Source organism: Perca fluviatilis, chromosome 6 (assembly GCF_010015445.1).
Source record: "Perca fluviatilis chromosome 6, GENO_Pfluv_1.0, whole genome shotgun sequence".
NCBI lineage: Eukaryota > Metazoa > Chordata > Actinopteri > Perciformes > Percidae > Perca > Perca fluviatilis.
In genome coordinates, this window is record NC_053117.1 from 26,805,325 (window position 1) to 26,829,956 (window position 24,632).

The 24,632-nt window shown below is 39.2% G+C and overlaps 3 protein-coding genes across 3 annotated transcripts; all 3 read right to left on the reverse strand.

The window, feature by feature from the left end:
* Positions 1 to 307: 307 nt before the first annotated feature.
* LOC120560729 (protease-associated domain-containing protein 1-like) lies at positions 308 to 6,006 on the reverse strand. Its single transcript, XM_039803524.1, has 5 exons — positions 5,781 to 6,006; positions 5,427 to 5,527; positions 5,211 to 5,320; positions 1,147 to 1,314; positions 308 to 1,049 (listed from the first exon to the last, which is right to left on the reverse strand). The coding sequence occupies exons 1-5, from the start codon at positions 5,851 to 5,853 to the stop codon at positions 929 to 931; spliced, it is 573 nt and encodes a 190-aa protein (XP_039659458.1). The 5' UTR covers positions 5,854 to 6,006; the 3' UTR covers positions 308 to 928.
* A 411-nt stretch (positions 6,007 to 6,417) lies between these two features.
* Positions 6,418 to 11,310, reverse strand: si:dkey-88e18.2 (interleukin-12 subunit beta). Its single transcript, XM_039803523.1, has 8 exons — positions 11,017 to 11,310; positions 10,578 to 10,659; positions 10,209 to 10,469; positions 9,807 to 9,909; positions 9,480 to 9,667; positions 8,882 to 9,030; positions 8,685 to 8,795; positions 6,418 to 7,127 (listed from the first exon to the last, which is right to left on the reverse strand). The coding sequence occupies exons 1-8, from the start codon at positions 11,017 to 11,019 to the stop codon at positions 6,981 to 6,983; spliced, it is 1,044 nt and encodes a 347-aa protein (XP_039659457.1). The 5' UTR covers positions 11,020 to 11,310; the 3' UTR covers positions 6,418 to 6,980.
* Positions 11,311 to 14,114: 2,804 nt separating this feature from the next.
* On the reverse strand, positions 14,115 to 23,916 carry LOC120560730 (transcription factor BTF3-like). The gene is made up of 6 exons (XM_039803525.1): positions 23,807 to 23,916; positions 21,712 to 21,780; positions 21,495 to 21,608; positions 20,938 to 21,139; positions 20,778 to 20,840; positions 14,115 to 14,335 (listed from the first exon to the last, which is right to left on the reverse strand). The coding sequence occupies exons 2-6, from the start codon at positions 21,778 to 21,780 to the stop codon at positions 14,289 to 14,291; spliced, it is 495 nt and encodes a 164-aa protein (XP_039659459.1). The 5' UTR covers positions 23,807 to 23,916; the 3' UTR covers positions 14,115 to 14,288.
* Positions 23,917 to 24,632: the final 716 nt, after the last annotated feature.

Sequence of the window (24,632 nt, forward strand, 5' to 3'; positions counted from 1 at the left end):
ACCTTAGGAACGGTTTGACAGAAATTGTTCGTGGTTTTAAAACCATGACTTTTTAAAACCGGTATCCGGCCCATGCCTACTGTGAAGTACATTGCGTCAATCCTGTTCACTCAAACTGCGCTTTCCTGGATCAGTAGTATTAAAAATGACAATAGATATAAAGACAAAAGTTAATGAGGGAAACACGTTATACTACTTAAAGTAGTCTGGGTGATTTAGCGGACAGAAAATGTGTGTATAATCTTTAAAGTTGTATAGATGTGTACCTTAGAAAGGCAATAAATGATAGTCTTATATGCAACATAAATCTTTTTACCAAATATTTAATAAAGAGTAATTTATTATCATGTTTACAGTGAGATGACATTCCTGGTATTCTGTATTGTAGTGAAGTTAAATAAATGCTGTCAGGGCCTATTTTCTCCCCTCCCATTGTGGCTGTATGCAACAGCTTGTATTATATGACAAGGCAAAAGAATTGGTGCGCTTCAATCGGTATGCGTTCTATTAATGCATATCCAATTTTCCAGTTTTACTACTGACTATTGACCAACAAATCATCTGCACCAAAGTTTCTGGAGACTACTCAACTAGAAAACAGACTCAATATCTTTAAAATAACTGGCTAATTCATTCAACTTCAGCTAAGCACTGAGAATAAGCATGCATGTTTTTGCTGAGTTTGTCCGTCCTCACCCGGTTAAACGGCTCAGGCAAAGAGTCCATTTAATAACTTTGGCTGTGTGTTTTAAGTGTGAGATAATCAAGCGTACACATGTAAATTTTACTGATTCACCACTAGTGTGTGTAAATTTGTTTAACCACCAATGAAGAATTTTCCTGCGAGGCTGTGAGTTTATTCACAGCTGAGTGAGTTTGAGTTGAGGTTGAGTGGGGAAGTGCATTAAGTTGTGGATGTGCGTCATTTCTACCACAGTGTCCATGGGGGTTGCTTTAGTGGGAATGAGGCCAAAGAGGAAACATTGACAGGAATGGAAATGACAGCCCACGGCAGGGCCTGTCTCTGAAGAGATCGTCTGATCATCATCCTAGAACGCATGGAAAAGGGGAAACATTTTTTAATTGTCCCGAGATGTATTGCATTAATGCTTATATAAAATAAAACACTGAATGCGCCTGTCTTACCCATCACGTCCCAGCAGGAATAGAGCAGGAATACTTGGTTTGGCAGTGCTTCCATCAGTGATCATATCAAGGTACTGACTGTCATTGTCCACTACATTATCAGCAATCAGAACAGCTTTTCCTCCTGCTTCCTCCACGTGTCGGGCCTTTTGTACAAAGGAGCAACCTCTGGAGCGCACAAAAAAAACAGAGAAAGAAGTGTGAGAAAATATAAAGGCAGGCACTAAATAGGGATGCACCGAATATTCGGCCACCGAAAATTTTCAGCCGAAAAGGGCATTTTCGGTTGTCGGCTGAAATACTTTTATCACCGAAACAATACGACCGAAATGTTGTGATGACGCAAACAGAAACCGCGACCTGCACGTGTGTCAGTACCCGATCCACCTGCAAAGCGTCTCCTAAGCAAAGAGGTTGAGACGGACCAAGGAGTGAAAACAATGAAAAGTACGCTCTTAGAGTCTGTAAGCACACGTTTCAGTGAGATCTAGTCGGATCCTCTGCACTTCATCGCGACTGTACTTGATCCGCGTAATAAAGACCATTACTTGGATGCGGAAATAAAGCAGGGCGCACGAGAAATGATCCAGGCCGCGATGGATGCGGAGAACCCGCGTGCAGACGGAGACGGAGCGCGCACGGAGCAGCACCCAGCGCAGGAGGAGATCAGAGCGCAGAAAAAAAAGACTTGTCTCTCTGCACCAGATGAGGGGCATTGTTGTCTGATATGTTCAGTGAAATCCTGCAAGAAAGTGCCTCAAATAATAATAACAACAACAAGTAAGCTATTCTGTTCTTAGGCTACTATATACTGTATGTGACTAGCAGATTGTAGCCATATTTGTGCTAGATATTTTTTTAATTAAACTTTAATATTAATTTATTCAATTGGAATGCCTTGATTTTAGTAAAGTTAGTACACAGTCATAGCCATAAATGCAATGGTACTAATAATTGGCATAATTTCTTTCGGTGTTTCGGTTTTCGGTCTCGGCCAAGAATTTTCATTTCGGTGCATCCCTGGCACTAAAGACAGTGTGATTAATTTGCAGTAAAACATTCCAAAAACATAATGTCCTCCCCATAACTTACATGTAGTTATGTTAATTATCTTCACACACAAATGCTGTGTATGACACCTGCTACTAAGCACATGTTAAACTTTCTTTTGAACTATTGAATCTACTAACATGGAGGGAGTGGGGATTATGACCTATACTGCAGCCAGCCACCAGGGGGCGATCCAGATGTTTTGGCTTCACTTTTGGGGAGCCGTCAAGCCTTCCATCTTTATATACAGTCTATTATCTATCATAGTTCTCAACACAGGAGCACCGCAGGGTTGCTGCCTTTGTCCCTTACTCTACAGTCTGTTCACATATGACTGCGTTGTCAAATATAATAACAGTGTTGTGAAAGTTGGAGATGACACCAAAGTGATTGAACTGATAAATGATAACAATGAGGATACCTATAGGTGAGGGACCTATCCATATGGTGTCAAGACAACAACCTCTCCCTTAATGTTGAAAAGACAAATGAGAGAATTGTTAATTTTAGAAAGTCCACAACGGCCACCAGTTCACATCAACGATGCCCTTGCTGAAATTGTGAAGAACATCAGATGCTGAGGCATCCAAATCGCAGACTCCCTCTCCTGGGTCTCTAAACACCAGTTGTGTTTTTAAGAAGGCACAGCAGAGACTACACTTTCTGTGATGCCTTAAAAATAGGGAATGCCCACAAAAACCCTGGTCAATTTCGATCACAGCTATAGAGAGCATCCTTACTAGCATACCGGTGTGGTTTGGCAATCTGACTGTACAAGACTACAAACAACTAAGGACAGTTGAAACAGCTTCAAAACTCATGGGAACATCACTGCCACAGATTTAGGACATGTTATTGTCAGTTATTGTTGTTGGGAAAGAACCAAGCCCCCAGGAACAACACTGGGCTGTTCCCTGTTCCCTATGGTGACCCCAGTCAAACCCCAGAAAGACTTTTAGACAAGACAATTAGGAACACACGCGTGCTATGGGCCCAAAAGGTTTTTTTCCCCGTACAGTACACATAGCCTAGCCTCGTGAGACCGTCCTGATCTCGCGAGCTCCAGTTTTCCACTCTCAGATCAGTCTGGCATCTTGAGATAGAGAAAATTTGGAGCCGTTCGCCAAACGACCGGGCCAATCAGCGTTGGTTTTGAGGCGGGTTTAGGTGGTGATAGACAGATGGTTTATCCAATCAGCTAACCAGTATTTTCAGACAGCGGTAGCCCTAATTCTGTTAGCTGCTCGCTAATGCTTTTTTCTCTTGGATCCTTCTTTTGGAATATGGAGCGGGAACCTGAAAGGGTGCCTTTTTTTCGTAAATTCTCGTTACACAAACGGCAAATATCCTTTACCGACATGTTGCTTGCTTGCTGAGCTAAAGAGCTATGCTTTGCCTGCAGCAGCAGGGGCTTGTGGTTGTATTTTCATATGCTTCGTTGATCTGATTGGTTGATTTGGCCCGTCTATCACCAACATAGGTGATAGACAGATGGTTTATCAAATCAGCTAACCAGTATTTTCGCCCCTTCCCAAAAGTTCTCCAACGGAAAGTTCCCAGATGGATATGCCGAGCAAATGCAAAGCAATCCATCTGGCGGAGTCAGGTTACACATAGCCAGCCTTTGATTGGAATAAATGGGCGGCCTCAGAATAGCTTAAACTGTCCTCTTAAGTCTGTGATAGGACAGTCAAGTATAACACCCCACCTTATAGCTTATACCAGTTGCCTTACTGGCTATTTACTCAAATCTCATAATTTGTTAAAGCTTAAAGCTCCATTGTGTAATTTTTTTTATTTGATTCTTAGTAAAACCCCCTTTGTTCTTTCACAAATGTGCATTCCTTCATGTGTAATTACTTCCTCCAACTAATCACAGTATTTTCATAAGTGTAGAATCTGCCATTCAGAATCATTCAGAATACATACGAGCAAGTCACTCGAATGACGGCCCGCCATGTTGTGCCTCCATCTTTAAAATACATTAGCCAAAGAGGGACATACCTCTGCTTTTCACACTTTTATGCACAGTGGCACAGTTGAGGATCACGCCTATTCTCGAGGACATGTAACAGAGTCACCAAGGAAGTTAAAGAGAATTAAAATGATAACGCAACAGGCAAAGCAACAAGACCAAAGTTAATATTGGAGTGGCTTTTCCAAGATGGAAAGAGCTCATAAGGAGCAAGGATTTTAAAAAGGGATGCCGAAGTTACCTGCTTTCTTCTCAAAAGGTAATTCTGCCTATTTGTGTGAATTCAAAGTTTCATGTTGCTTGGCTAACAATAGCATGGTTGTGCATTACGCTAGAAAGACGTCTAGGATACTTTTTCTCGCGTCAATGATGAAAAAGGATTGTCTACCTTGTAACATAAACATAATCATATGTGTCGTGATTTCCCTGGCAGACAACTCACGTCATGTCCAGCTGTAACACAGACTAGCTACAGCTAGAACAGCTGCGTGTAAACGATGGAGATACTAAGAGCTAATTTCGGTTTCATTGACATGATTGTTCATAATGGTCAGAGAAATACATTAAAAACACAAACCTCCGTTGCTTCTCTCCTACGCTGTAAACATTGCCTTACACTATTAATCTTACAATATATACAATATACAGAATAACGATAGCACTGATAATTTACTAACATTAGCTTGCATATGTTTGGGAACCTGATAGCTGATGTTAGCAATGACACAGTACCAAAATAACGTAAAACTATTATTACACTGGAAGGAACACTCACGGACGAAGTCGTACTTCTTGGAATAACATGGCCACCGTAGGAGTTAAAACACGCTCGGAATGGGAGGGGCTAGAAAGTAATATTCAGTTGGTTGTCATATACAATTTCACCGCTAGATGGGAGAAATTCTTACACAATGTAGCTTTAATATTAGACTACATCTTCCAACCCCACCCCCAAATGGCTTAAAGTTCCAGTTTCCCAACACTGGTTTGTGTTCACATCCTCTTCAGCATATGCAGGTTATGAGTGATATGTACATACCCTCTTTCCATCAGGACTATTTGTCCCTGGATGATGGCTCTGTCCTCCAGGTCTGAGCAGCCATCTGCTGGGTCTGCTGGCACAAGGAAAATCTCATCATATGATGACGTCTGGGGACCAAAGGAAAGGAGAGGAATGTGATTAGATGGGGAGTGCACGTGAGGCTTGATAATTATTTGGCCAACAAATGGAATCCATAAAAGGGCAGGTACTAACAAAATCTCCTCCAAAGTCTTTAGCAGGCGCTGCACTGAAGATGTACCCTATGTCTTCTGGACTGATGACCCGGAAATAAAGCAGTTCATTGATCCCAAGACCTAGAGCAGTTCAATAAAAGAAACATTTACACGACTAACGTTAGCCATCTTATGTTAGAGATGTGAACAACGGCATCATCGGTCAGTGTTGGTAAACCACGGCAGCAACAGCAGTCTGCATTGGAAGGAAATTCACAGGGAATATAAAACGGTAAAAACAAAGCCTTAGCAAGCTTCTGAAACACCAACACTCTAGCTACATTAGCTGTTTACTAGCGTTTGAAAATTGCCCCCGCTCCTTAACGTTACTCACCTGATGTGCGATTGAACTGCATTAAAACACTCCAGAGGTATAATATTAAAGCTGTCGTCCGGACAACCTTCATGTTCAAGACATTTGTAGAGCTTCTCAACGTTACATACACGATACTTTAGTGTGGCTTTCTATTTGAGAGCGGTATTTGTCCATATGTATTGTATGCTAGCTGCCGTTCTGTCAATAAACAACAGAGAAGCTAGCAAGCACTTCCGCGCTTCTTTTAATACGCATGCGTAGGTTGCAAAGCCGCATTAATCTGATAGGGTGCCGCGGGGCAAAATTGAGCTGTTGGGCCCCATTAGCCCCCTATCTTAGTTTGCTAATTGACCCTGCTTTCATGCTACACTGGTTCAGAAAATCAGCCGAGCAAAAATGTCACTTATCTGGTGATAACAATGTGCTTTCCTACACTGTGACAAAAGACAAACAATGCTAAAAGAAGGTGAAGCTAATCCAGAGTAGTGTTGAGATGTTTCTGTTCGGAGGTCTGCACACAGACTTGTCCCAGTCCCGCTTTGCCAACATCTCGTTTTGACTTTAAACCCAACAGCTTAATGGAATTCAGCCATCATTTATTATTTATACTTGCTCATTTCCTACTGTGATAAGTCAAACTGTCTTCAGTGGAAAAATGTCAATTTAGAAATATGCACCATATAAGTAGCCTATAATAATGCAAAGTAATACAGCAGGTCACAGGGACCCTATTCAAGACAGGGCATCAAACTTGGGTGAGAAACATTGCAAGGCCCATATTAAGACAACAATTTATTTGTTACAAACCAGTAAACTCACAGATTAATGAAATGCACTATGAAAAAACAAACTCAACTACAATTATTCCTCTGTTTAGCAATAAAGTTCCCACTACATTTCATTTTTCCAGCTGCTAAACATATAATAATGACAACCATAAATTCACCCTCCATGAATGGAATGCATAATTATAGTAATGAAATAAAATACAGACAGTTTTAACAAAAACTGAACAATATTACTTTCATGAAGGTATAGATTTATTGCAAGAGTATATGTGTGTCCTCTACACCATCTCCAATGTTGAATCTTTGTTCATGCACTTGGCAAATGCAATTTTAATTACTTCATATAAATACATCCAAATATTTTTCCACTGTTTTTAAATAAAAGGTGTTTGTACCACCAGCACGATCCCAGTTGCATAGCATGTTTTTATTAAGCATTTTCTTTCTGCTTAGTATGTATGTTCTTTTTTTTCTTCCTTCTCTTCTTGCAATTGTCCAAGTACCCAGATGGCAACTCTGGGCAGCAAGATTTTGCTGGGTTTTTGCATTTGCATAGCTTCTTTTTCCCTGTTATCACCTGCAATGAGTTAATGAGAGATTAGGGTCTAAAACGATGAAAATAAAATGAAATAAGCAATCCTTTAAGTCTTACAAACATGAATGTGCTAAATTCAATTAGTCTTCCCAAGTCATGGCTATGAATATCAAGTAAAACTACTATTACAATACTTTAAGAGTAACTGTTTTGTTGCTTTCACTGGCATGCAATATTACATTACATTACATTCACAGTGGAGCATGCTATTTCCCTGTATAACAGTGTAATTTATTGCTCAAGTTTCAAGCTCAGCTCCAGGTGTATCTATGTAAGGGTCTCTGGAAAAGATTTTGTTTGCTTGTTACTGAGGTATCAGCAAATGATGATTGATTTTACTTTTGAGATTTGGGAGTATCAAAACCAAATGTTCCATTTTTATTGGGCTTTCAGCATGCCCACCAATTTCAGTGAATAATAGACGGCAAAATGTACCTCCTAACCTGACAATGTTATAAACTATAGGAAGAAAAAGGAAATATGGAATTTCAGATATCAACTGATACCATGCATTTGTCATCTATAACAAATCTGATTAGTAGGTTATGAAGAAATAAGACACCCATTATTCTAACTTACTTGAGTATTGTAGTGATGAGTACCTAAAAGTATAGCATCTAATCTTGTTTCTGTTTAACTCAGTGACTTATGTTTCTAATATTTTGTCCACCCCCATGTACATATAGTACATAAATGTGGACACTGCATTACATTCAATGAATTTCTAATTTAAGTCAGTAGTTGTACACGTGACATGAGCAACAGATAAATGAAGAAGGAACATATATCAGGAAGGAAGCACAAAGCTCTTTTAATAGCCATTTGTTTTGCAGAGTTGCCAAACCACTAAAATACACAGAAACGCCAACAACCTTTACAGAACTTTAAAGAAACATACCGTGCCAAAGTCTGTCTAAAGTGCAGACGGAACTAGACTCCTACAGTTATGATTCATGTTAAATTATGTAACAAGGATCCTTAAATGGACAAAACTGCTGGGACCAATTTTATAAGATTTGGTCTTATATCAGACATTTTTTGCTGGTAGATAAAACTTCATATTGAATCAACGAACTGTCTGTGTTGTGAGTTGGGAGGTAAATTTAGCAATGTCTCTAGTGTATTTATTTTCTACGGACGTCCATTTGCCCTCACAAGAACCTCTGGTGGTTACCAGACCCCAAATTGGGAAATAGTCCTTATGTTAGCAAGAAAGAAAGAATTACTAGTTCTGTAATTGTGTTTTTTTTTCTTTTGTGTGTGTATGATTTTAAATAAGTAATAAATAATGCACAAATAAATAGACATTATTTACAGTCATAAATAAAAATGAAAGTGTGCTGAACTGATCTATCATAAAACAAACTCTTGACGTATTACTGAGCTTCTGGTGAGTGCTGTGTTATCTCTTGGCCAGCCAGAAACACATAGTGAAAACTAGCAGGTGAGAGGACATGAGAGGAAATTGTAGGCACATAAAAAGAACAAAGAAAGAGCAGGAGCAGACAGTGTTGGGTTCAAATAATGTCATTGGGTTACATTTTTCCAGGGAGTCCACTGGCTCCAGGCTGAGGGCACCAGCGAGTCTCTGGAGCGAACCCTCAGCTTGCTGATCCCCTTCGGTATCCGATCAGATGAAGAACGTCCAGTCTAAAGTCAGACAGGTCACACAATAAGAAAACCAAATGCAATGGAGAGAATGACAGACATGGAGACATCACCAGACTTGTGTGTACCTTGCCATCATCTTTGAACACATATTCAATCTCGTGCTCCAGATTGAAGAAGCTGTGAGGAGTTGACCAGCTAGATGGTGCATCAATAATCACATTCAGGTCGTTTTTTCCTTCCTGACACTTGACAATTTGGGGACTATCGGGTTGAACTAGACAGAAGGAAAATCAACAAAACAGGAGTCAACGTGTGTCAGTAGGGAATCATTCAAATATATATGTAAATTAACAAATGTTTTTGCTGAAAAAAGTCCATTGATTTACAAAAAGGATTTAATTATGAGCGATGAAATTACTTTTTGAGTCATGAATTAATTGTTTTGTACATGGATTCTATTGTTGCATTTTTTTTTGATAATGTGTAGAATATACCTTTCACTTCATCAGAAAGTTACTTTACTGAACAATGTATCATTGTTACAAAACACTAATCGTTAGTATTAACTTGTTTGATTTCAATCCTTCAAAACCAATTTCCAAACAACTGAATAATCTATTTTTGTACTTTGTGAACAACTTTGTCAGTGATTTTTTGCAAAAGATGCTGTTTACTTCAAATCTTGATAACCTTTGGTTAAATGCCTCGTTTCACTCAGCTTACCGATGTTTCTGAGATAAAATCTCTTGGTTCTCCTTAGGATGGAGAGATTAACGATGGCCTCAGCAGTGAGTTTGAGCATGGTGCTTTCCTCAGCGTAGGGTGAGAGGGAGTGGGACAGCTCAAACTGGAATCTCCTATCTACCAGCCGATCACTGCTGACCCAATGACACGACTTCCTACGTTCACTGCTACAGAGGCAAGCAGTAAAACAGACACTGAGTAAAATATATGTAACTGAGAAACATACACATATGTCTGCTTGTTGGGTCCATCTTACTATAAACTATATGCTATACTTTTGGCTACTTTACTGTAATTTGGCTTTACCAATCATGGCCCAGTCCAAGGCGCACGGCTGTTTGTTCACTGTGGGTCCATTCACAACTGAAGTTACAGTCATACGACTTTGCCCAACATCTGAAAGAGAGTTCTATAAAGATACACAATGTAAGTGATTACAAGTTTAATGGAAAATGTTTGGACTTTGTCACATCAAAATATGGAGAGAAAATATCACTTAATGTAAGACATTTATGTTGAAAGTGCATCATAGAATAGTTCAGTATTTGTCAACTTCCAGTCTCATCCTCGAGAGAGAATTATTCACCCAGTCAGAAATGCAGCGAGTTTCAAGACTTTGGCTATTTTGGATGTAGGTTTGCACTGATACGTTCCTCTATTTGAGAGACTTTTGACTGAATAATGGAAAATGAAACAAGAGCATCTCACCTAACTCTTCTTCCTCCTCAGGCTCCAGCAGCAGATAAGTTGATGACAACATTTCTTCTCCTCTCCAGCAGCTGTATTTTCCCAACATGGGTGTATCTACCTCTGACACGGACAGATTTTGACCGTTCTGCTGGACATTGTCCTCCAATTCGACATCTCTCTCTGTCTCTTCACCATGAAACTTCCATGTGACAGCTCCGTCAGTTGTTGTACGGCAGGTCAGTGTGACTGGATTTGCATCATTCCTTTTTGCCACCACAACTACACAAACATAAATACAGACACACACACACACACACACGTCAAGATGACCAGATTTAGAACCATTCAAGATATAGAAAAATGAATGATACCATAAATAAGACGTACAATTTTCTGGAAAGTGGTTGAGTCCATGCGCTCCGGTGAGGCTGATGAACAGCAGCCCACACATCCAAAGTGACAAACTCTTCTGAAGAATTGTGTGACAGCAAGAGGAGATTGTTGAAAATGATCCATTTCTACTTGCATTAAAACCTAAGTAATTACCCCTTTATTTGCTATCATTTTCTTATTATTATTTCCCATTTAATCTTCAATTGAGAAACAATTTTTTTTTTATCTGTTCATGGGACATTTCAATTGGCTGAATGATTTTAGTTGAGAATGTGTTATGATAATGCAAAATTATTGCAGAGTGTATTCTCTAGCTATTCTATCATTTGCCATATACAGTCAATTGCAACATTAACTGACCAGATAAGTATAATTTGAAAACATGTATACAAAGCATGTTTAAGTCCAATATTATCAAATAGTTATTTCTTACCATTTGGATGTGTAAGTTACACTGAAGTGACGCTATTAGCAGAAGTTCAGTCGTGGTAATCTTGATGATTGTATGCTCCTACTGCTCCATTTTTATACCGTTGCATACAGCATGCATCATCATCATCATCATCATCATCATCATCATCATCATCGTCATCATCGTCATCATCATCACGTCACCTTTGGATGTGCGATATAGTGAATTGATAAGAGCATATTGGTGCATTTCCTCTTTACTGTTTTGCATGTCAAATTTTGCAAACAGATAAACTGTAAGTTTCGAATAAGGGACTGGGAGAGTGTTAAGTGTGGGTGTTCAGTGGGGTGGGGGGTTGCCCTTGGCTTTTAAGGTGAAATACTGTAGTATGACACCACATGTGAGATATACAGTGTCCGATTACCAACACACACACACACACACACACACACACACACACACACACACACACACACACACACACACACACACACACACACACACACACACACACACACACACTTTTTCTACAAGAAAAGTGTTTTGAATTGTTGGTCGCACAAAACAAGCACTTTGAATATGTAAACTTGGGATTTGCGGAAATTGGGAGAGGCATTTATTACTATCTCCTCACACTTTGTAGACCAAATGATTCATCGTTAATTGATTAATTGAAAAATGAATCATTAGATTCATCCATAACAAAAAAATCATTAGTTGCAGCCATACAAGAGCCACTTACAGTAGGCTATATATAGTAAAAGGTCTGCACCTGTGTATCTTTTCATCAATGATAATATTTTTCTTAACCTTCATTCTAGACTTAGATCCCAGAAATAACCCAGTATTACCCCATCATTCCATCATTGTGATGACATTTGATGATCCCAAAGTTGAAGAGCATGCGTGTTCACACACATAAAAAAGAGAGAGAGGGAGGGAGAAACACCAGGACTTCCCCTGCCCATTAATCATGGTCCAATTTTGTCTGGCCAAATGTCAGCTATTTCGCACTCGAAAAACACATTTTGATCATGTGTTTATCTTCACAGATATGTAAATCCTGTCATGTGTTAACCTGTATAGTTAATAGTTAATAAAAACTACCATCTACAGTATGACCACATTGTAACCACATTATGACTGAAAATTCTGCGAAACCTGTTTGGACATCTGAACAGAAAAAGTTGGTTTCAGGTTTCAGTTCCTTAAAAGCCTAAACAGCATTATTCATGTATCTGCTGAGAATAATTTAATGTACTCAAATAACCTCTCTCCTTGTCTGTATTCACAGTATTTAACTACAGTTCTGTATTCACAGTATTTAACTACAGTGAGTGACTGTGATAAATTCTCACATTATTGCAAATGTATAACCAAATAAAAGTTCTTTCAATTTGAAATGTTCACATCTAAAAAAATCTTGCAAATGAGTGCAGAGCAACTAAATACAGAAGTTGATCTACTTATTTCTCCGCAGCGCTGTGGAGGTAGGTCTGGCAATGCGAGACTAACTTATTGAGGACATAATGTGTCGTAAAGGTCCGATGTATGTGTTGTCAAAGCTGGCTTGAAGAGCTGGTCTTGACTTGAATTAACCAGAAAGAGACACAACTGTCTATTGGTGGTAAGCACTTTACATATGTTGCTCTACCACTGAACTCACAACTTCAGTTAGTTATTTTAAAGTGGTTTGAATTTAAATTAGAAATGAATGTTTATATACTGTAATTTTCAGGTTTTTACATTTTATTTCTGTTTTGATTTGATTTGAATCTAGTTCAAAGATAGATTTTAGTCACCCAACTTCTTTTTTCCTCTGAATCAGATTGTGAACAACAAAATCAATGTGAACAAAGCCAAAAAGTCCCAGACATTTCAATGTGTTACTTGCATATGAATCCCAAAACTGAAGAAAATGTTTATCTTTGAGTACTTTCAGCACTATACCAGGCTATGAGGTCACTTCAGTCCAGATAATGAAACAACCCATAAAGGCTGCCCAAGAAATGGGTCAACAACAGTTTCAACATCCACCCTACAAAAACACATTTAATCAATGTTATATACAAAGATATAAGTATCTCAGCGTAGACAGTATGACTTCTTTTGTGGCCCTGGTTCAGAAAACCTTTTTGGTCTACATGTCCTCCTAATATGCTTGCACTTAGTCTCGCATTGCCAGACCTTCCTCCACAGCGCTGCAAAGGAAGGTCTGGCTAGTCCACACAGAATTTTGAGATAGGAGAAAAATGTTCTCTGGTTTATTGGGATTTCTATAAACCAATCACAATCGTATTGGGCGCTAAGCCAGATAAAATAACGGTGCCTCTGCAAAATATGCCTCTGGAAGGTACTCGTTTTGGTGGAACATGCTCGTTCAAGTTGTTTTAGTCGTGCAACAGAAAACTCAGATTGGACAGATAGTTTAGCTAGCTGTCTGGATTTACCCTGCAGAGATCTGAGAAAAGGTTGACCATAGTCTTCATAAATCTACCGGAGTTAAGAATGCCAACACAAAGAAAGCAGAAGGTCAGGGACATCTGGCTGAAAATGAGGGACATCCGGTGGCACTGGAGCAATCCCCTAAAGGAATCGTCGTAAATATAGATTGCACTACCCGTTTAACTGCAACCTGAAGGTTCTTATCAAGCTCCTATTGTTTTTTTCCCCACTTACACTCAAGAATATAAGATTGTGTGTTGGGCTGTGAAGTCTGTCAAATGCTTCAGGTTCAGTGTAGGCCTACACTCACTGACATGTGGTGCTCAGCTGCACAGCCAATGATAACAAAGACTTCGATGTTTAGTAGTTATTACTAATGATTTCAATTACCTAATCCCCTGGGGACATTTAGAAATCTAGGACCATGAGTTTGAATATCATGAAACCAACAAAGTAAACATGTATTTCCATTAATTGTATTAAAAAAAAAAAAAGAAGAAAAAAAGAGAAATTTAAATGTAATTTTTATTACATGATTAATTCCACCAATACACGTTTGATGTATGGGCATCACAATGCAGGAGAGGCAGCATGTGAAAGGAAAAGGTTTGCACATTCCATTGAATTAATAATTTGACTTGTACTGCAGAATGAGGCAAATCAAACAAAAAGGGTAAGATATGTGCCATTAAAAGTCAATTTTATTCGTTTTTGCCCAATTGTCAAAGTTACAATTAAAAAGCTACTTTTGTTTGTAGCCACAGAGGAATTAGGGAGATGAACAATTACAAAATGCTGCTCTGTCAAAGTACGGTAGGTCGAGATGACGAAATGTCCGCTGGTGATTGTTAGTTTGCCTCGTCCTTTGAAGCCTCGTCAAAGTTTTCAACAAGATCTGAAAACGAAAACAGAGGGTAAGGTGGGGTGGATGACTGAAAACAGTGACAGATAAGGTAAGGACATTTCTCAATGAGCACAAGATTTAGCATACAAATAAAACAATTACTAAATGAATCTAACCAAAAATATCAGCCCTCTGAATTCATCCATAAATATTGTCGGTGACAAGAGACTTAAATACACACCCAGATACATTGAAATGTAACGTTTCTATTTTTTTTCTTTTTTGGGGGTGGGGGGCTTTTTCTCTATTACAAGTGATAGTGGATAGAGAAAGATGGGGGATGACACGCAGCAAAGGGCAGCAGGTCGGTTTCGAACCCGCACTGCTGCAGGACTCAGCCAACATGGTCCAGGTACCGTTCGTTCATTTGTTTTTGCTGTCACATATGAAATCGAAAAAACGAGAAAACAACTCCTTTTTCCGTTTTTTTAGAAAAACGAAAAAACGAAATTATGACTTGATTTTTGGTTTTCCCGTTCTTGCATGGAAATCAGAAAAACCACTTGATATTCCGATTTTCCCCTGTGGGTGGTGCTAAATCTGATTGGCAGGATATGCACTCATTGTTTTTCAAATTAAGAGTTTACCCACACTGTATTTGTTAGCCTGTAAAATTAATAGTCTATATGTAAAATTAATAGTCTATATACATGCTTTTTGTCACCCAATTATTTGGCTTAACTGACTGAAAAAATCTATTGAAATAGCCTAAATGTAAACATGTTCACGCATTGACAGACAAAAGGCACAATCTATTTTTGTAGGAGAGGGGAAGACCCATCTCATCGCTTAATCCTGTTGTGTTCAAAGTCATGTTAACCAATTTTTTGTTCCCAGTCAAAAATAGATAGATAGATAGATAGATAGATAGATAGATAGATAGATAGATAGATACTTTATTGATCCCCAAGGGGAAATTCAAGGTTCCAGTAGCTTAAAGACATCACACACAACATACACATACATCACTAACAGGATCATAAAAAAAGCAACTCCACATGAATAGCATGGACAATGAAATAAAAAATACTAAATAAATAAAAAAATAAATAATACTAAATAAATTAAAAATGAAAAATCCACATGACTGTACTAAGGGATGTATAAGCATGAGACGCTTGCAGTGACAGGGCAGGGACTGACCCTGTGATTCAGTATGAGAGTGTGTGTCATGGTGGTAGTGCAAATAGGTCCAATAGTGCAAGGATAAAGTCTAGAGACCAGCATTAAATATGGACAATATAAGAGATCAAAAGTCAATATTAGAGGTTTGAAGTAATAGGGTTACAGCCATTGTTCATGTATTAAGTTAAGTTAGACCTCAGTCCAGGCTGGCGGGAGGAGGGAGGGAGGGAGTGTGCATATATGGGCTAATATAGCCAGTAAACAGTGTAAACAGTAAACAGTGGGCCAGTGGACAGTCAGTACATAACTGTTATTGTAGGAGGTAGTGGAAGTGGTGGAGAGGGAGGAGAGGCAGACAGACTATGCAGAGAAGTCTCTCTCTCCTCTTCTCTTTAGTGAAGCATTGTAGAGTTGTATGGCCCTGGGGACAAATTACTTTCTCAGTCTGTCATGACTGAAAAAATGACCGTTCCATTAATACTCATATACCAATTTAAATAATACATTTATTCTTTGTTTTAGATGTTTTTATTAACTTAAATTCTTATGAATAATACAATTGTTTTGTCTATTTGTTATTTATGGCCCACATGCCTCATTGATCTGAGCTTATACATCTTAAATTCGATCGAGAACTAAAAAACATAATTGCTGGATTAATTTGACGATAATAAATAATCAGATGAAACATAATACTGTTTATCACAGATTACTTTGGGCCAAAGTTACCAAGGACATTTGTTAAGAAACCATTTAAAAATGTATACATTCACATAAAGTAAAACCTGTTTAGGTCAAAAGTAAGAGATTTTATCTGTCACTTTGGAAAAAGAGAGAGACTCTGAGAAAAGGTTAGTGTAGTAGGTCGAAAAAGCAGGGAAATATTTACAAAATATTAAAAATAATAAAATGATCTATGTCTTTTTGGTACATGATAAAGTATCTGCATTCAGGAAAAAGTTGGACTGTGTTGGGCTTGCGTGGAACAGGGCTCAGTCCCTGTGCAATTTGTACAATTTGAAGTTGCAGTCCTTTAAGGTGAATACAGATGTGGTGAGAATGTTTTTTATGTCAGTTATATGTAGTGTTTGGAGCTACTGTGTGGTGGGTTGGGGGGGGAATGCTGGGATAACCGAGAAGGCCAGGATTGATAGAGTGACTAAAAGGGCTGGAAAAATGGTAGGAGAGTTAAATACAGTGGATCAAGTATATGAAGACCGTCTGGCAAAAATGACACAGAAAATAATGAGGGAACCGGGTCACCCTCTTCATGATAATCTGACTGGTAGGGTTATAGAACGTAGTGGTAGGCTAAGGCCTCCCGTGACACGAACTAAGCGGTATGCTCTCTCTTTTATACCTCAGGCTATCAGACAGCACAACAAGCACTTTAAACGTAAATTTTTATAAATTTTGTATTTTATTGTATTATATTGTATTTATTGTATTGTATTAGGCGGGTGTGAGCACTGTAATTTCCATTTTTATGGATGAAATAAACTTGACTTTGACTTTACCACGCATGTGTTGAAACACTTGACGACCAACAGCGAGCAAACATCACAACTTTATTTTTTTATTAAATCTTTCTTATACAATAGTCATACAAACAATCAAGACTATTAACCATAGACTGTATATTATTAATGCGATGAAGTGTAAACGTACATAAGTGTCCTTTCGAAGACGGAATGACAGCTCTCTTCCAATCACCACTGCTGTATACCACTATAGTAGCTACATGCTACAGTAAACATGTCATCTTAGCTGGTAGTGTTGTTAAATTCTCCCCAATTCCGGGTCACATTCCTGCTGAAACATGTCCGATTGGGTAGTGTTTGGTTCAGAACCCTTTATCTGCGATTTTTGACCTTGGAAAGTGCTGCTTCGTTCCACTACAATCTAACGTTAGCATACTCTATTATAACTATTATGTAGCTGTATGCTAACGCATTAAAGTAATTTGTCCCCAGGGCCATACAACTCTACAATGCTTCACTAAAGAGAAGAGGAGAGAGAGACTTCTCTGCATAGTCTGTCTGCCTCTCCTCCCTCTCCACCACTTCCACTACCTCCTACAATAACAGTTATGTACTGACTGTCCACTGGCCCACTGTTTACTGTTTACACCGTTTACTGGCTATATTAGCCCATATATGCACAATCCCTCCCTCCCTCCTCCCGCCAGCCTGGACTGAGGTCTAACATAACGTAATACATGAACAATGGCTGTAACCCTATTACTTCAAACCTCTAATATTGACTTTTGATCTCTTATATTGTCCATATTTAATGCTGGTCTTTAGACTTTATCCTTGCACTATTGGACCTATTTGCACTACCACCATGACACACACTCTCATACTGAATCACAGGGTCAGTCCCTGCCCTGTCACTGCAAGCGTCTCATGCTTATACATCCCTTAGTACATTCATGTGGATTTTTTTAATTTATTTAGTATTTTTTATTTCATTGTCCATGCTATTCATGTGGAGTTGCTTTTTTTATGATCCTGTTAGTGATGTATGTGTATGTTGTGTGTGATGTCTCTAAGCTACTGGAACCTTGAATTTCCCCTTGGGGATCAATAAAGTATCTATCTATCTATCTATCTATCTATCTATCTATCTATCCATCCATCCATCCATCCTACACAAAAATAGATTGTGACTTTTGTCTGTCACTGCGTGAACATGTTTACATTTAGGCTATTTCAATAGATGTTTTCAGTCAGTTAAGCCAAATAATTGGGTGACAAAAAGCATGCATATAGACTATTAATTTTACATATAGACTATTAATTTTACAGGCTAACAAATAAAGTGTGAGTAAACTCTTAATTTGAAAAACAATAAATGCATATCCTGCCAATCAGATTTAGCACCACCCACAGGGGAAAATCGGAATATCAAGTGGTTTTCTGATTTCCATGCAAGAACGGGAAAACCAAAAATCAAGTCATAATTTCGTTGTTTTCTCGTTTTTTCGATTTCATATGTGACAGCAAAAACAAATGAACGAACGGTACCTGGACCCAACATGGGGCGAACGCTCTTACTGGGTGAGCTAGAGGCTGCCCCAAACGTAACGTTTTTAGATATAATGAGATCACACACGTTCCATGTGACAAGACATATAAGCAAAGGTCAGCCTTTTCTGGACTTAAAAACGATTCCGATTCCTAACCCGATTCTTGAAAAACTGAAAAATGACATAAAAGAAAGGTTTTTTTTATGGATTTTTAAAAAAATTGAAAATGATTAAAATTGAACAATATATTAACATTTTAAAGTACTTAAATATATAATAAGTAAACCTAAGTCACCTAACACATAACTACAATAATTTAACAAATAACAAGTAACAACAAAATAAATGTTGTTGAGTTGGTATGCCAACCAGCTTCAAACTTTAGCAGTTCTTTTGCAGAAAAATGACCACATTTGCCTTCTCTGGCAAGGTAGGACACCTCTCCTGACTTATGGCAGGTCCTGCACAGGAGAAAACTCTCTCAGATAGTGTCCAAGAGGTCTGTACACACAGGTAGGAATTTGAAAGGGCAGACAATTTGGGGAGGCTGTCCTGCCACCCCCACCACCAGGCTACAGGCTCTTGTCCTGAACGATAGACTAGCAGAGCAAGTGTAATATGTTTACTAGCGATCACGTAGGGCTGCACAATTAATCGAACTTTAATCACGATTTTGGCTTCCCACGATCAAATTTGCGTGATCGAGCGATATTTAAAATGCGTCATTCCCTTCATAGAACAGTTTTTGCAAAGCCAATCTAGCGCTCCATAAACCACTGTCTGATCACATGTCTCCATGAGCCAATCAGAGCACATGTGGTGCCTGGTATCTACCAGACGAAATAGCTACGCGGATTTCTGTGGCTCATTACACTGCCACTAACATGTCTGCGTTGTGGTCTGATGCTCCGAAACCGACGTTAGAGGCAACATAAACATCGCTGAATGTCACGCTAGTAAACACTAGTAACACGTTACACAGCAGGTAACGTTAGCCTACCGTTAGCCACAGTAGAAACTGGATTAAACACGGCTAAAATGCTGACAGCTAAACAGTGTAGTGTGTCTGTATTTCACTATAGGATTCCAACAGCGGGATGTCCAACAGTCTGCTGCTAAAGCTATGAGCTGAAAGACACAAACTAGCACTGGTCACTGCTGTTGTCTGAAAAAACATTGTGACCAGCTTATGATGACCGACTGCTACCTACATTTTCCTCACGTTACTCTGTCCTCTGTGACTGTCTACATCTAGAAACTAAGCTGCGCGGTGCAGGAAGGGAACAGCTTTGATTGGCTCATGGAGACATGTGATCAGACAGTGGTTTATGGAGCGCTAGATTGGCTTTGCAAAAACTGTTCTATGACGGGAATGACGCATTTTAAATATCGCTCGATCGCGCAAATTTGATCGTGGGAAGCCAAAATCGTGATCGTGATTAAAATTCGATTAATTGTGCAGCCCTACGTTAACGTGAACAGAAAATTGCGTTGCCTGTATCTTTCACGGCAAACATGCATGTGTGGAAAGCGGTCACACAACAGCTGAAATGGCATACTCCTTCACAGTATCCTTCAATAAAGGAGGAATGTAGCACAATATGGATGTAAAAGCAGTTATAATTATATAATTATGTGACAATAAAATTTGTTTTGGCTAAAATCAACAAATAATCGTGATAATTAATCGTGATCTCAATATTGATCAAATAATCGTGATTATCATTTTGGCCATAATCGTGCAGCCCTACGATCATGTGCAGTCAGTGAATGGTTAATATGCTTTTACATCCGTTTTGGTGAGCCCAGAGGTAAAATATGCCGTTTTAAAAGTAGCCTACATTTACGATAGCTAGCTAATGGTAGACTACAGAAAAAGTGTGATATTTTTAGGTCCGTTTCGGAGCGTGTACAAAAAGCAGCCGTCTATCAGCAGTGGTTGTAGAGTGCATGACCAAGAATAGCGTGAACACGCGCTTCACATCGCGAGCAGGCACATGCGCCACTCGGCAGAAAAGGGAGAAAGAAAAAAAAGAAAAAATAAATAAAGAGTCTGCCGCTGTCCGGAGTGACAGAGGGAAAATATCTTAAGTCGGAACCGAAATGAGGAACCGAAATTTGCGTTCCCTTCTGGTCCGAATACTACCGTTTGCATAGGTTTCGGTACCCAACCCTATTCTGGACTGTTGATAACATGGCTATTTTAATACTACATTACATTAACAATAAACTAATGCAAATCTTGGTTTTAAAAAGGGTAAGTGCAAATGTGCTTACCTGGAACATCATCATCATCATCCTCCTCTTCAGCAGCAACCATGGGGCCTTTGTTCTCTCCAGCTATTAGGGGGAAGAAGAACAAACAGCAAATTGTTTAAAGACGGTACACAAAACTACTGATACATGTAAACAGATGAGTAAAGAGTGTTGTAGGTACCCGGTTTAGGCAGGGTCTCTGCTAATCTCCTGAGACTGGTAAGACTGTCGGCCCCCAGCTGGTTTAGGATTCCTGGGAGCATCTCTGTGAGCTGCTTGTTCTCAGCGTGTCCTGTGATCGTAAATGTGTTGGCAGCCAAGGAGGCCTGAACCTTTGGGTTATTGAAGTGGATCACTGTCCCCTGGTTTGTGAACATATTCACCTAGAGTGAAACACAAACAGGAATTAAGGGGGGAAAAGGGAAGAGAGGTGTTCAAGGTCAGTCTCAGAGGATTATGCAACAAACTGAAACATAATGTACTTTTTTATGCTACGTTTTCTTTGCAAATTAATTAACTTAATGCTTTAAATACATTTAACAGCAATTAAAGAATGCCATTTAATAAGAATCCAATCATTTATCCAGTCGTACTATTGTCAATTTTGGCCTCGTTTCATATGATGTATTACTCAAATTTAAAAAAAGTGCAGAATCCAGTCCTAGGAGCATCAATGTTATGAAAAAAAGACTTGTCTTCGTACTTGTTGCTGTGCATTTCAGAAATAATTTGCTATACCTCCTCAATGCCAGAGATGTTGTTGACTCCCAGTTTCTTGAGGGAGAACTGCAGCTTCTTGTCATCTGCTGTTGCTGTTCTGTGCACCACCTTCTTCTTTCTGCGAGCTGACCCCTACAGAGCACAAAAATGAGCTATAATACATAAATCAAAAACCTAATGACAAAAAAAATAAAAAATGAATAAAGACATTTGCCAGCATTTACCCCCAACTCACCTTGCCGCCTATGCGGACCTGCGCCTGCAGTTTGGCGAGCTTCTCCTGGTTCATTATCGACTCCTTCATCTAACACGGGAAACACATACACATCAAATTTAATATTTGCTCTATAACTTTCAGTCATTTGGAAAGTCAGGATCAACAGAACTACATTTCCCGGATAAAGCCCGACATCCGGCGTGTGGCTCATGAGCAGGATGTCCGCTCTCTGTGTGTTGCTGTTCTCAAAATCCCTTCCCTACGGGAAACAACAGCCTTCGAGCTAGCAAGCTACACACTGAAAGCAGCAACAGCAAGTTTTGAAGAAATTTTGGACTGTTCAATAAGGCAGACCTACTTGGTTATTTAATGGAATGATTGTAAAGATTTACGAGGAATATGTTTACGACATTACTCTCTAACTTGGACATTTTGGCAACGACTGGCGAGGATTGCTATGGACGAAGTAGGCTACACAAGGCGATACACTGGTAAAAGCAAATGATGTTTAACAATGGCTGCATCTCATGTCTCTTATTTGATAGATCCTCACTCCTCTGCTCAACCCGAAGTTGTTCTGTCCCTCCTACGTAAAGGCCATCTCATTTCTACTCTGAGGACCGAGCATCTAGGAGGGATCACCGAGGAGCTATAGGCAAGGATACACGAGAGTGCATCTCACTTTCTTTAAATTGCATCCCTTACTCCTCCACTTGCCTCCCTTCCTCGCGTCTTAGTCCATCCCACCGAGCTGGAGAGAGGCGAGGAAATCATGGGAAGAGAGAGGAAACGAGCAAATGTGTTTTAGAGGGATGAGACGTCCTTTCCTCTGATGCGTGACATTAATTCATCAGCTGTTTGGATGGGGTTAGCAACCCTTTCAGCTGCACGGCTTCAGGGAACTAAGGCTGCTCTCGTGTTTCTATGCCTATAGCTCCTCAATGCTCGATCCTCGGAGTAGAATTAAGGGCTTTGAGACAGCCTTTACGGAGGAGGGACAGAACCCCTTCCGGTTCAACCGAGGATCTATCAAGGGTCATGGGACGTAGCCCCACAAGCCGTGCAGCTGAAAGGGTTGCTAACAGTGCGGTGGAGATAGGTCTGGCAATGCAAGACTAGTACACAACTAATTCTCACTTGGTGCCCTGGTAGCTCACCTGGTAGAGCGTGTGGCCCATATACCATGGCTCAGTCCTTACCGCAGTGGCTATGGGTTCAATTTTGACCCATGGCCCTCTGCTGCATGTCACCCCCCTCTCTCTCACCCACTTTTCTTACATTAATCTGTCCTGTTAAATAAAGGCAATAACCCCCCCCAAAAAATCTAATTCTCCCTAGAAACAGAGCTGGGAGACATATGAAAGCACTAATGGTCATTATACATTCATTTCACACTTATCAATCATGATTCTCATCTACGTTAATAACGTTACTAATAGTTTTGATTTTGAAAAGAGAACCAGTAATTGATAGGCATGCGAAATGGTTTAACGTTCACATTTCATGACTAACAAATTGGCAATTTATGAAACTGTAGGTAGCTACCTGATGAGTGATTTCAACAGTTTATTAGATATTAGATAATGAAGTGCCAAACCAAAAACTCCCCCAAATCCCCCGTCGTTTTCCCTTTTGACACAGCAAACGAACAAGAATGCACAGCTGCCAGAAGCCCAAAAATAGCTGCACACTTTTAAGTCTCGACTCAAGTTCTGCTTAAATCAGACAGAAGTGGTCTGCTAAGGTTGGTGGCTAGCAACGTTGCGAAGGGAGCTCAGTTAGATCACTAACTTTACAAGCTTAGCTACTTTTCCCAGTGCGCCCTTACGAGAAGATGTGCTGTGGGCTGATGCTTGACCTTTCAGCCACCGAAACTGGGAAGTGTACTTTATTAACCCGAGTTCTCTGAAAATATGACAACTGAACTGTCGGCTTGTAGGCTAGCCAAGCTAAATGGCTAGCTCAGGCCTCTTAAAACTGATGTAACGTAATAAATATATTTGAACTTTTCATCCGCATCACGTAATGTGACTCAGGGAACTGTTCTGTTTTTACCAAGTCAAAATTATATGAGGCTGAGACAGCTTAAAACACTACAGAGACGTGAACTGACCTGGGAGTGTGTAAACACGCGGGTCACACAGTCGATAGAAGCTCAGAGAAAAGGAGTGAAGACCGGAAGTGATGTGCTCAGATCAATAACTTTCCGGATGTGCCCGCAGGTTTTTCAGAATTTCTGCTATAATATATATATATATATATGATATAATAAATAATTGCGTCTTAGATTTCTAGTGTTTTCTAAATAATAAAATCTATCCGGTCAGGTGTTTGAAGACGAGCTGCACGAACCTGCTTTTTTAAAACTGACGTAGTGACTTCTTGAAACTTTTGAAAATAAAAGCATTTTTATTTTTACGGATATAGCTATAAACGTTTTAACAACCACTTAACATATTATTAATAACCTATTAATAAACTATAACTATTCACGACGTAAACACACACAAATAGGTCAAATCAGTAGCATATTTCAAAAAAGGAAAATAAATCAATGTATATTTATTAAATATATAGGCCTATTAAACATTTTAAATACTAGGTTCGCCGCCAGTAGCATTTAATATATATATATATATATATATATATATATATATATATATATATATTAAAAAAGGCGTTCCTTTCAGTGAACAATAAAGATTTGCCTTTCATAACGGAAGTAGTCACACTTCGTTGAACGCTACCAAAGAACTTCTAATATACCGTAGACCGGCTTTGACGCTACCAATTAGAAATTCTTTGACGCTACCTTACAAATAGTAGGAAATGGTAATGGCTTATACATAGAATGCCAACACGAAGAAGATGTAGAACATGTACTTTTTGCATGTGAGAAATCTAATGATAATAGATTACACTGGCAGGAAATGGAAGGA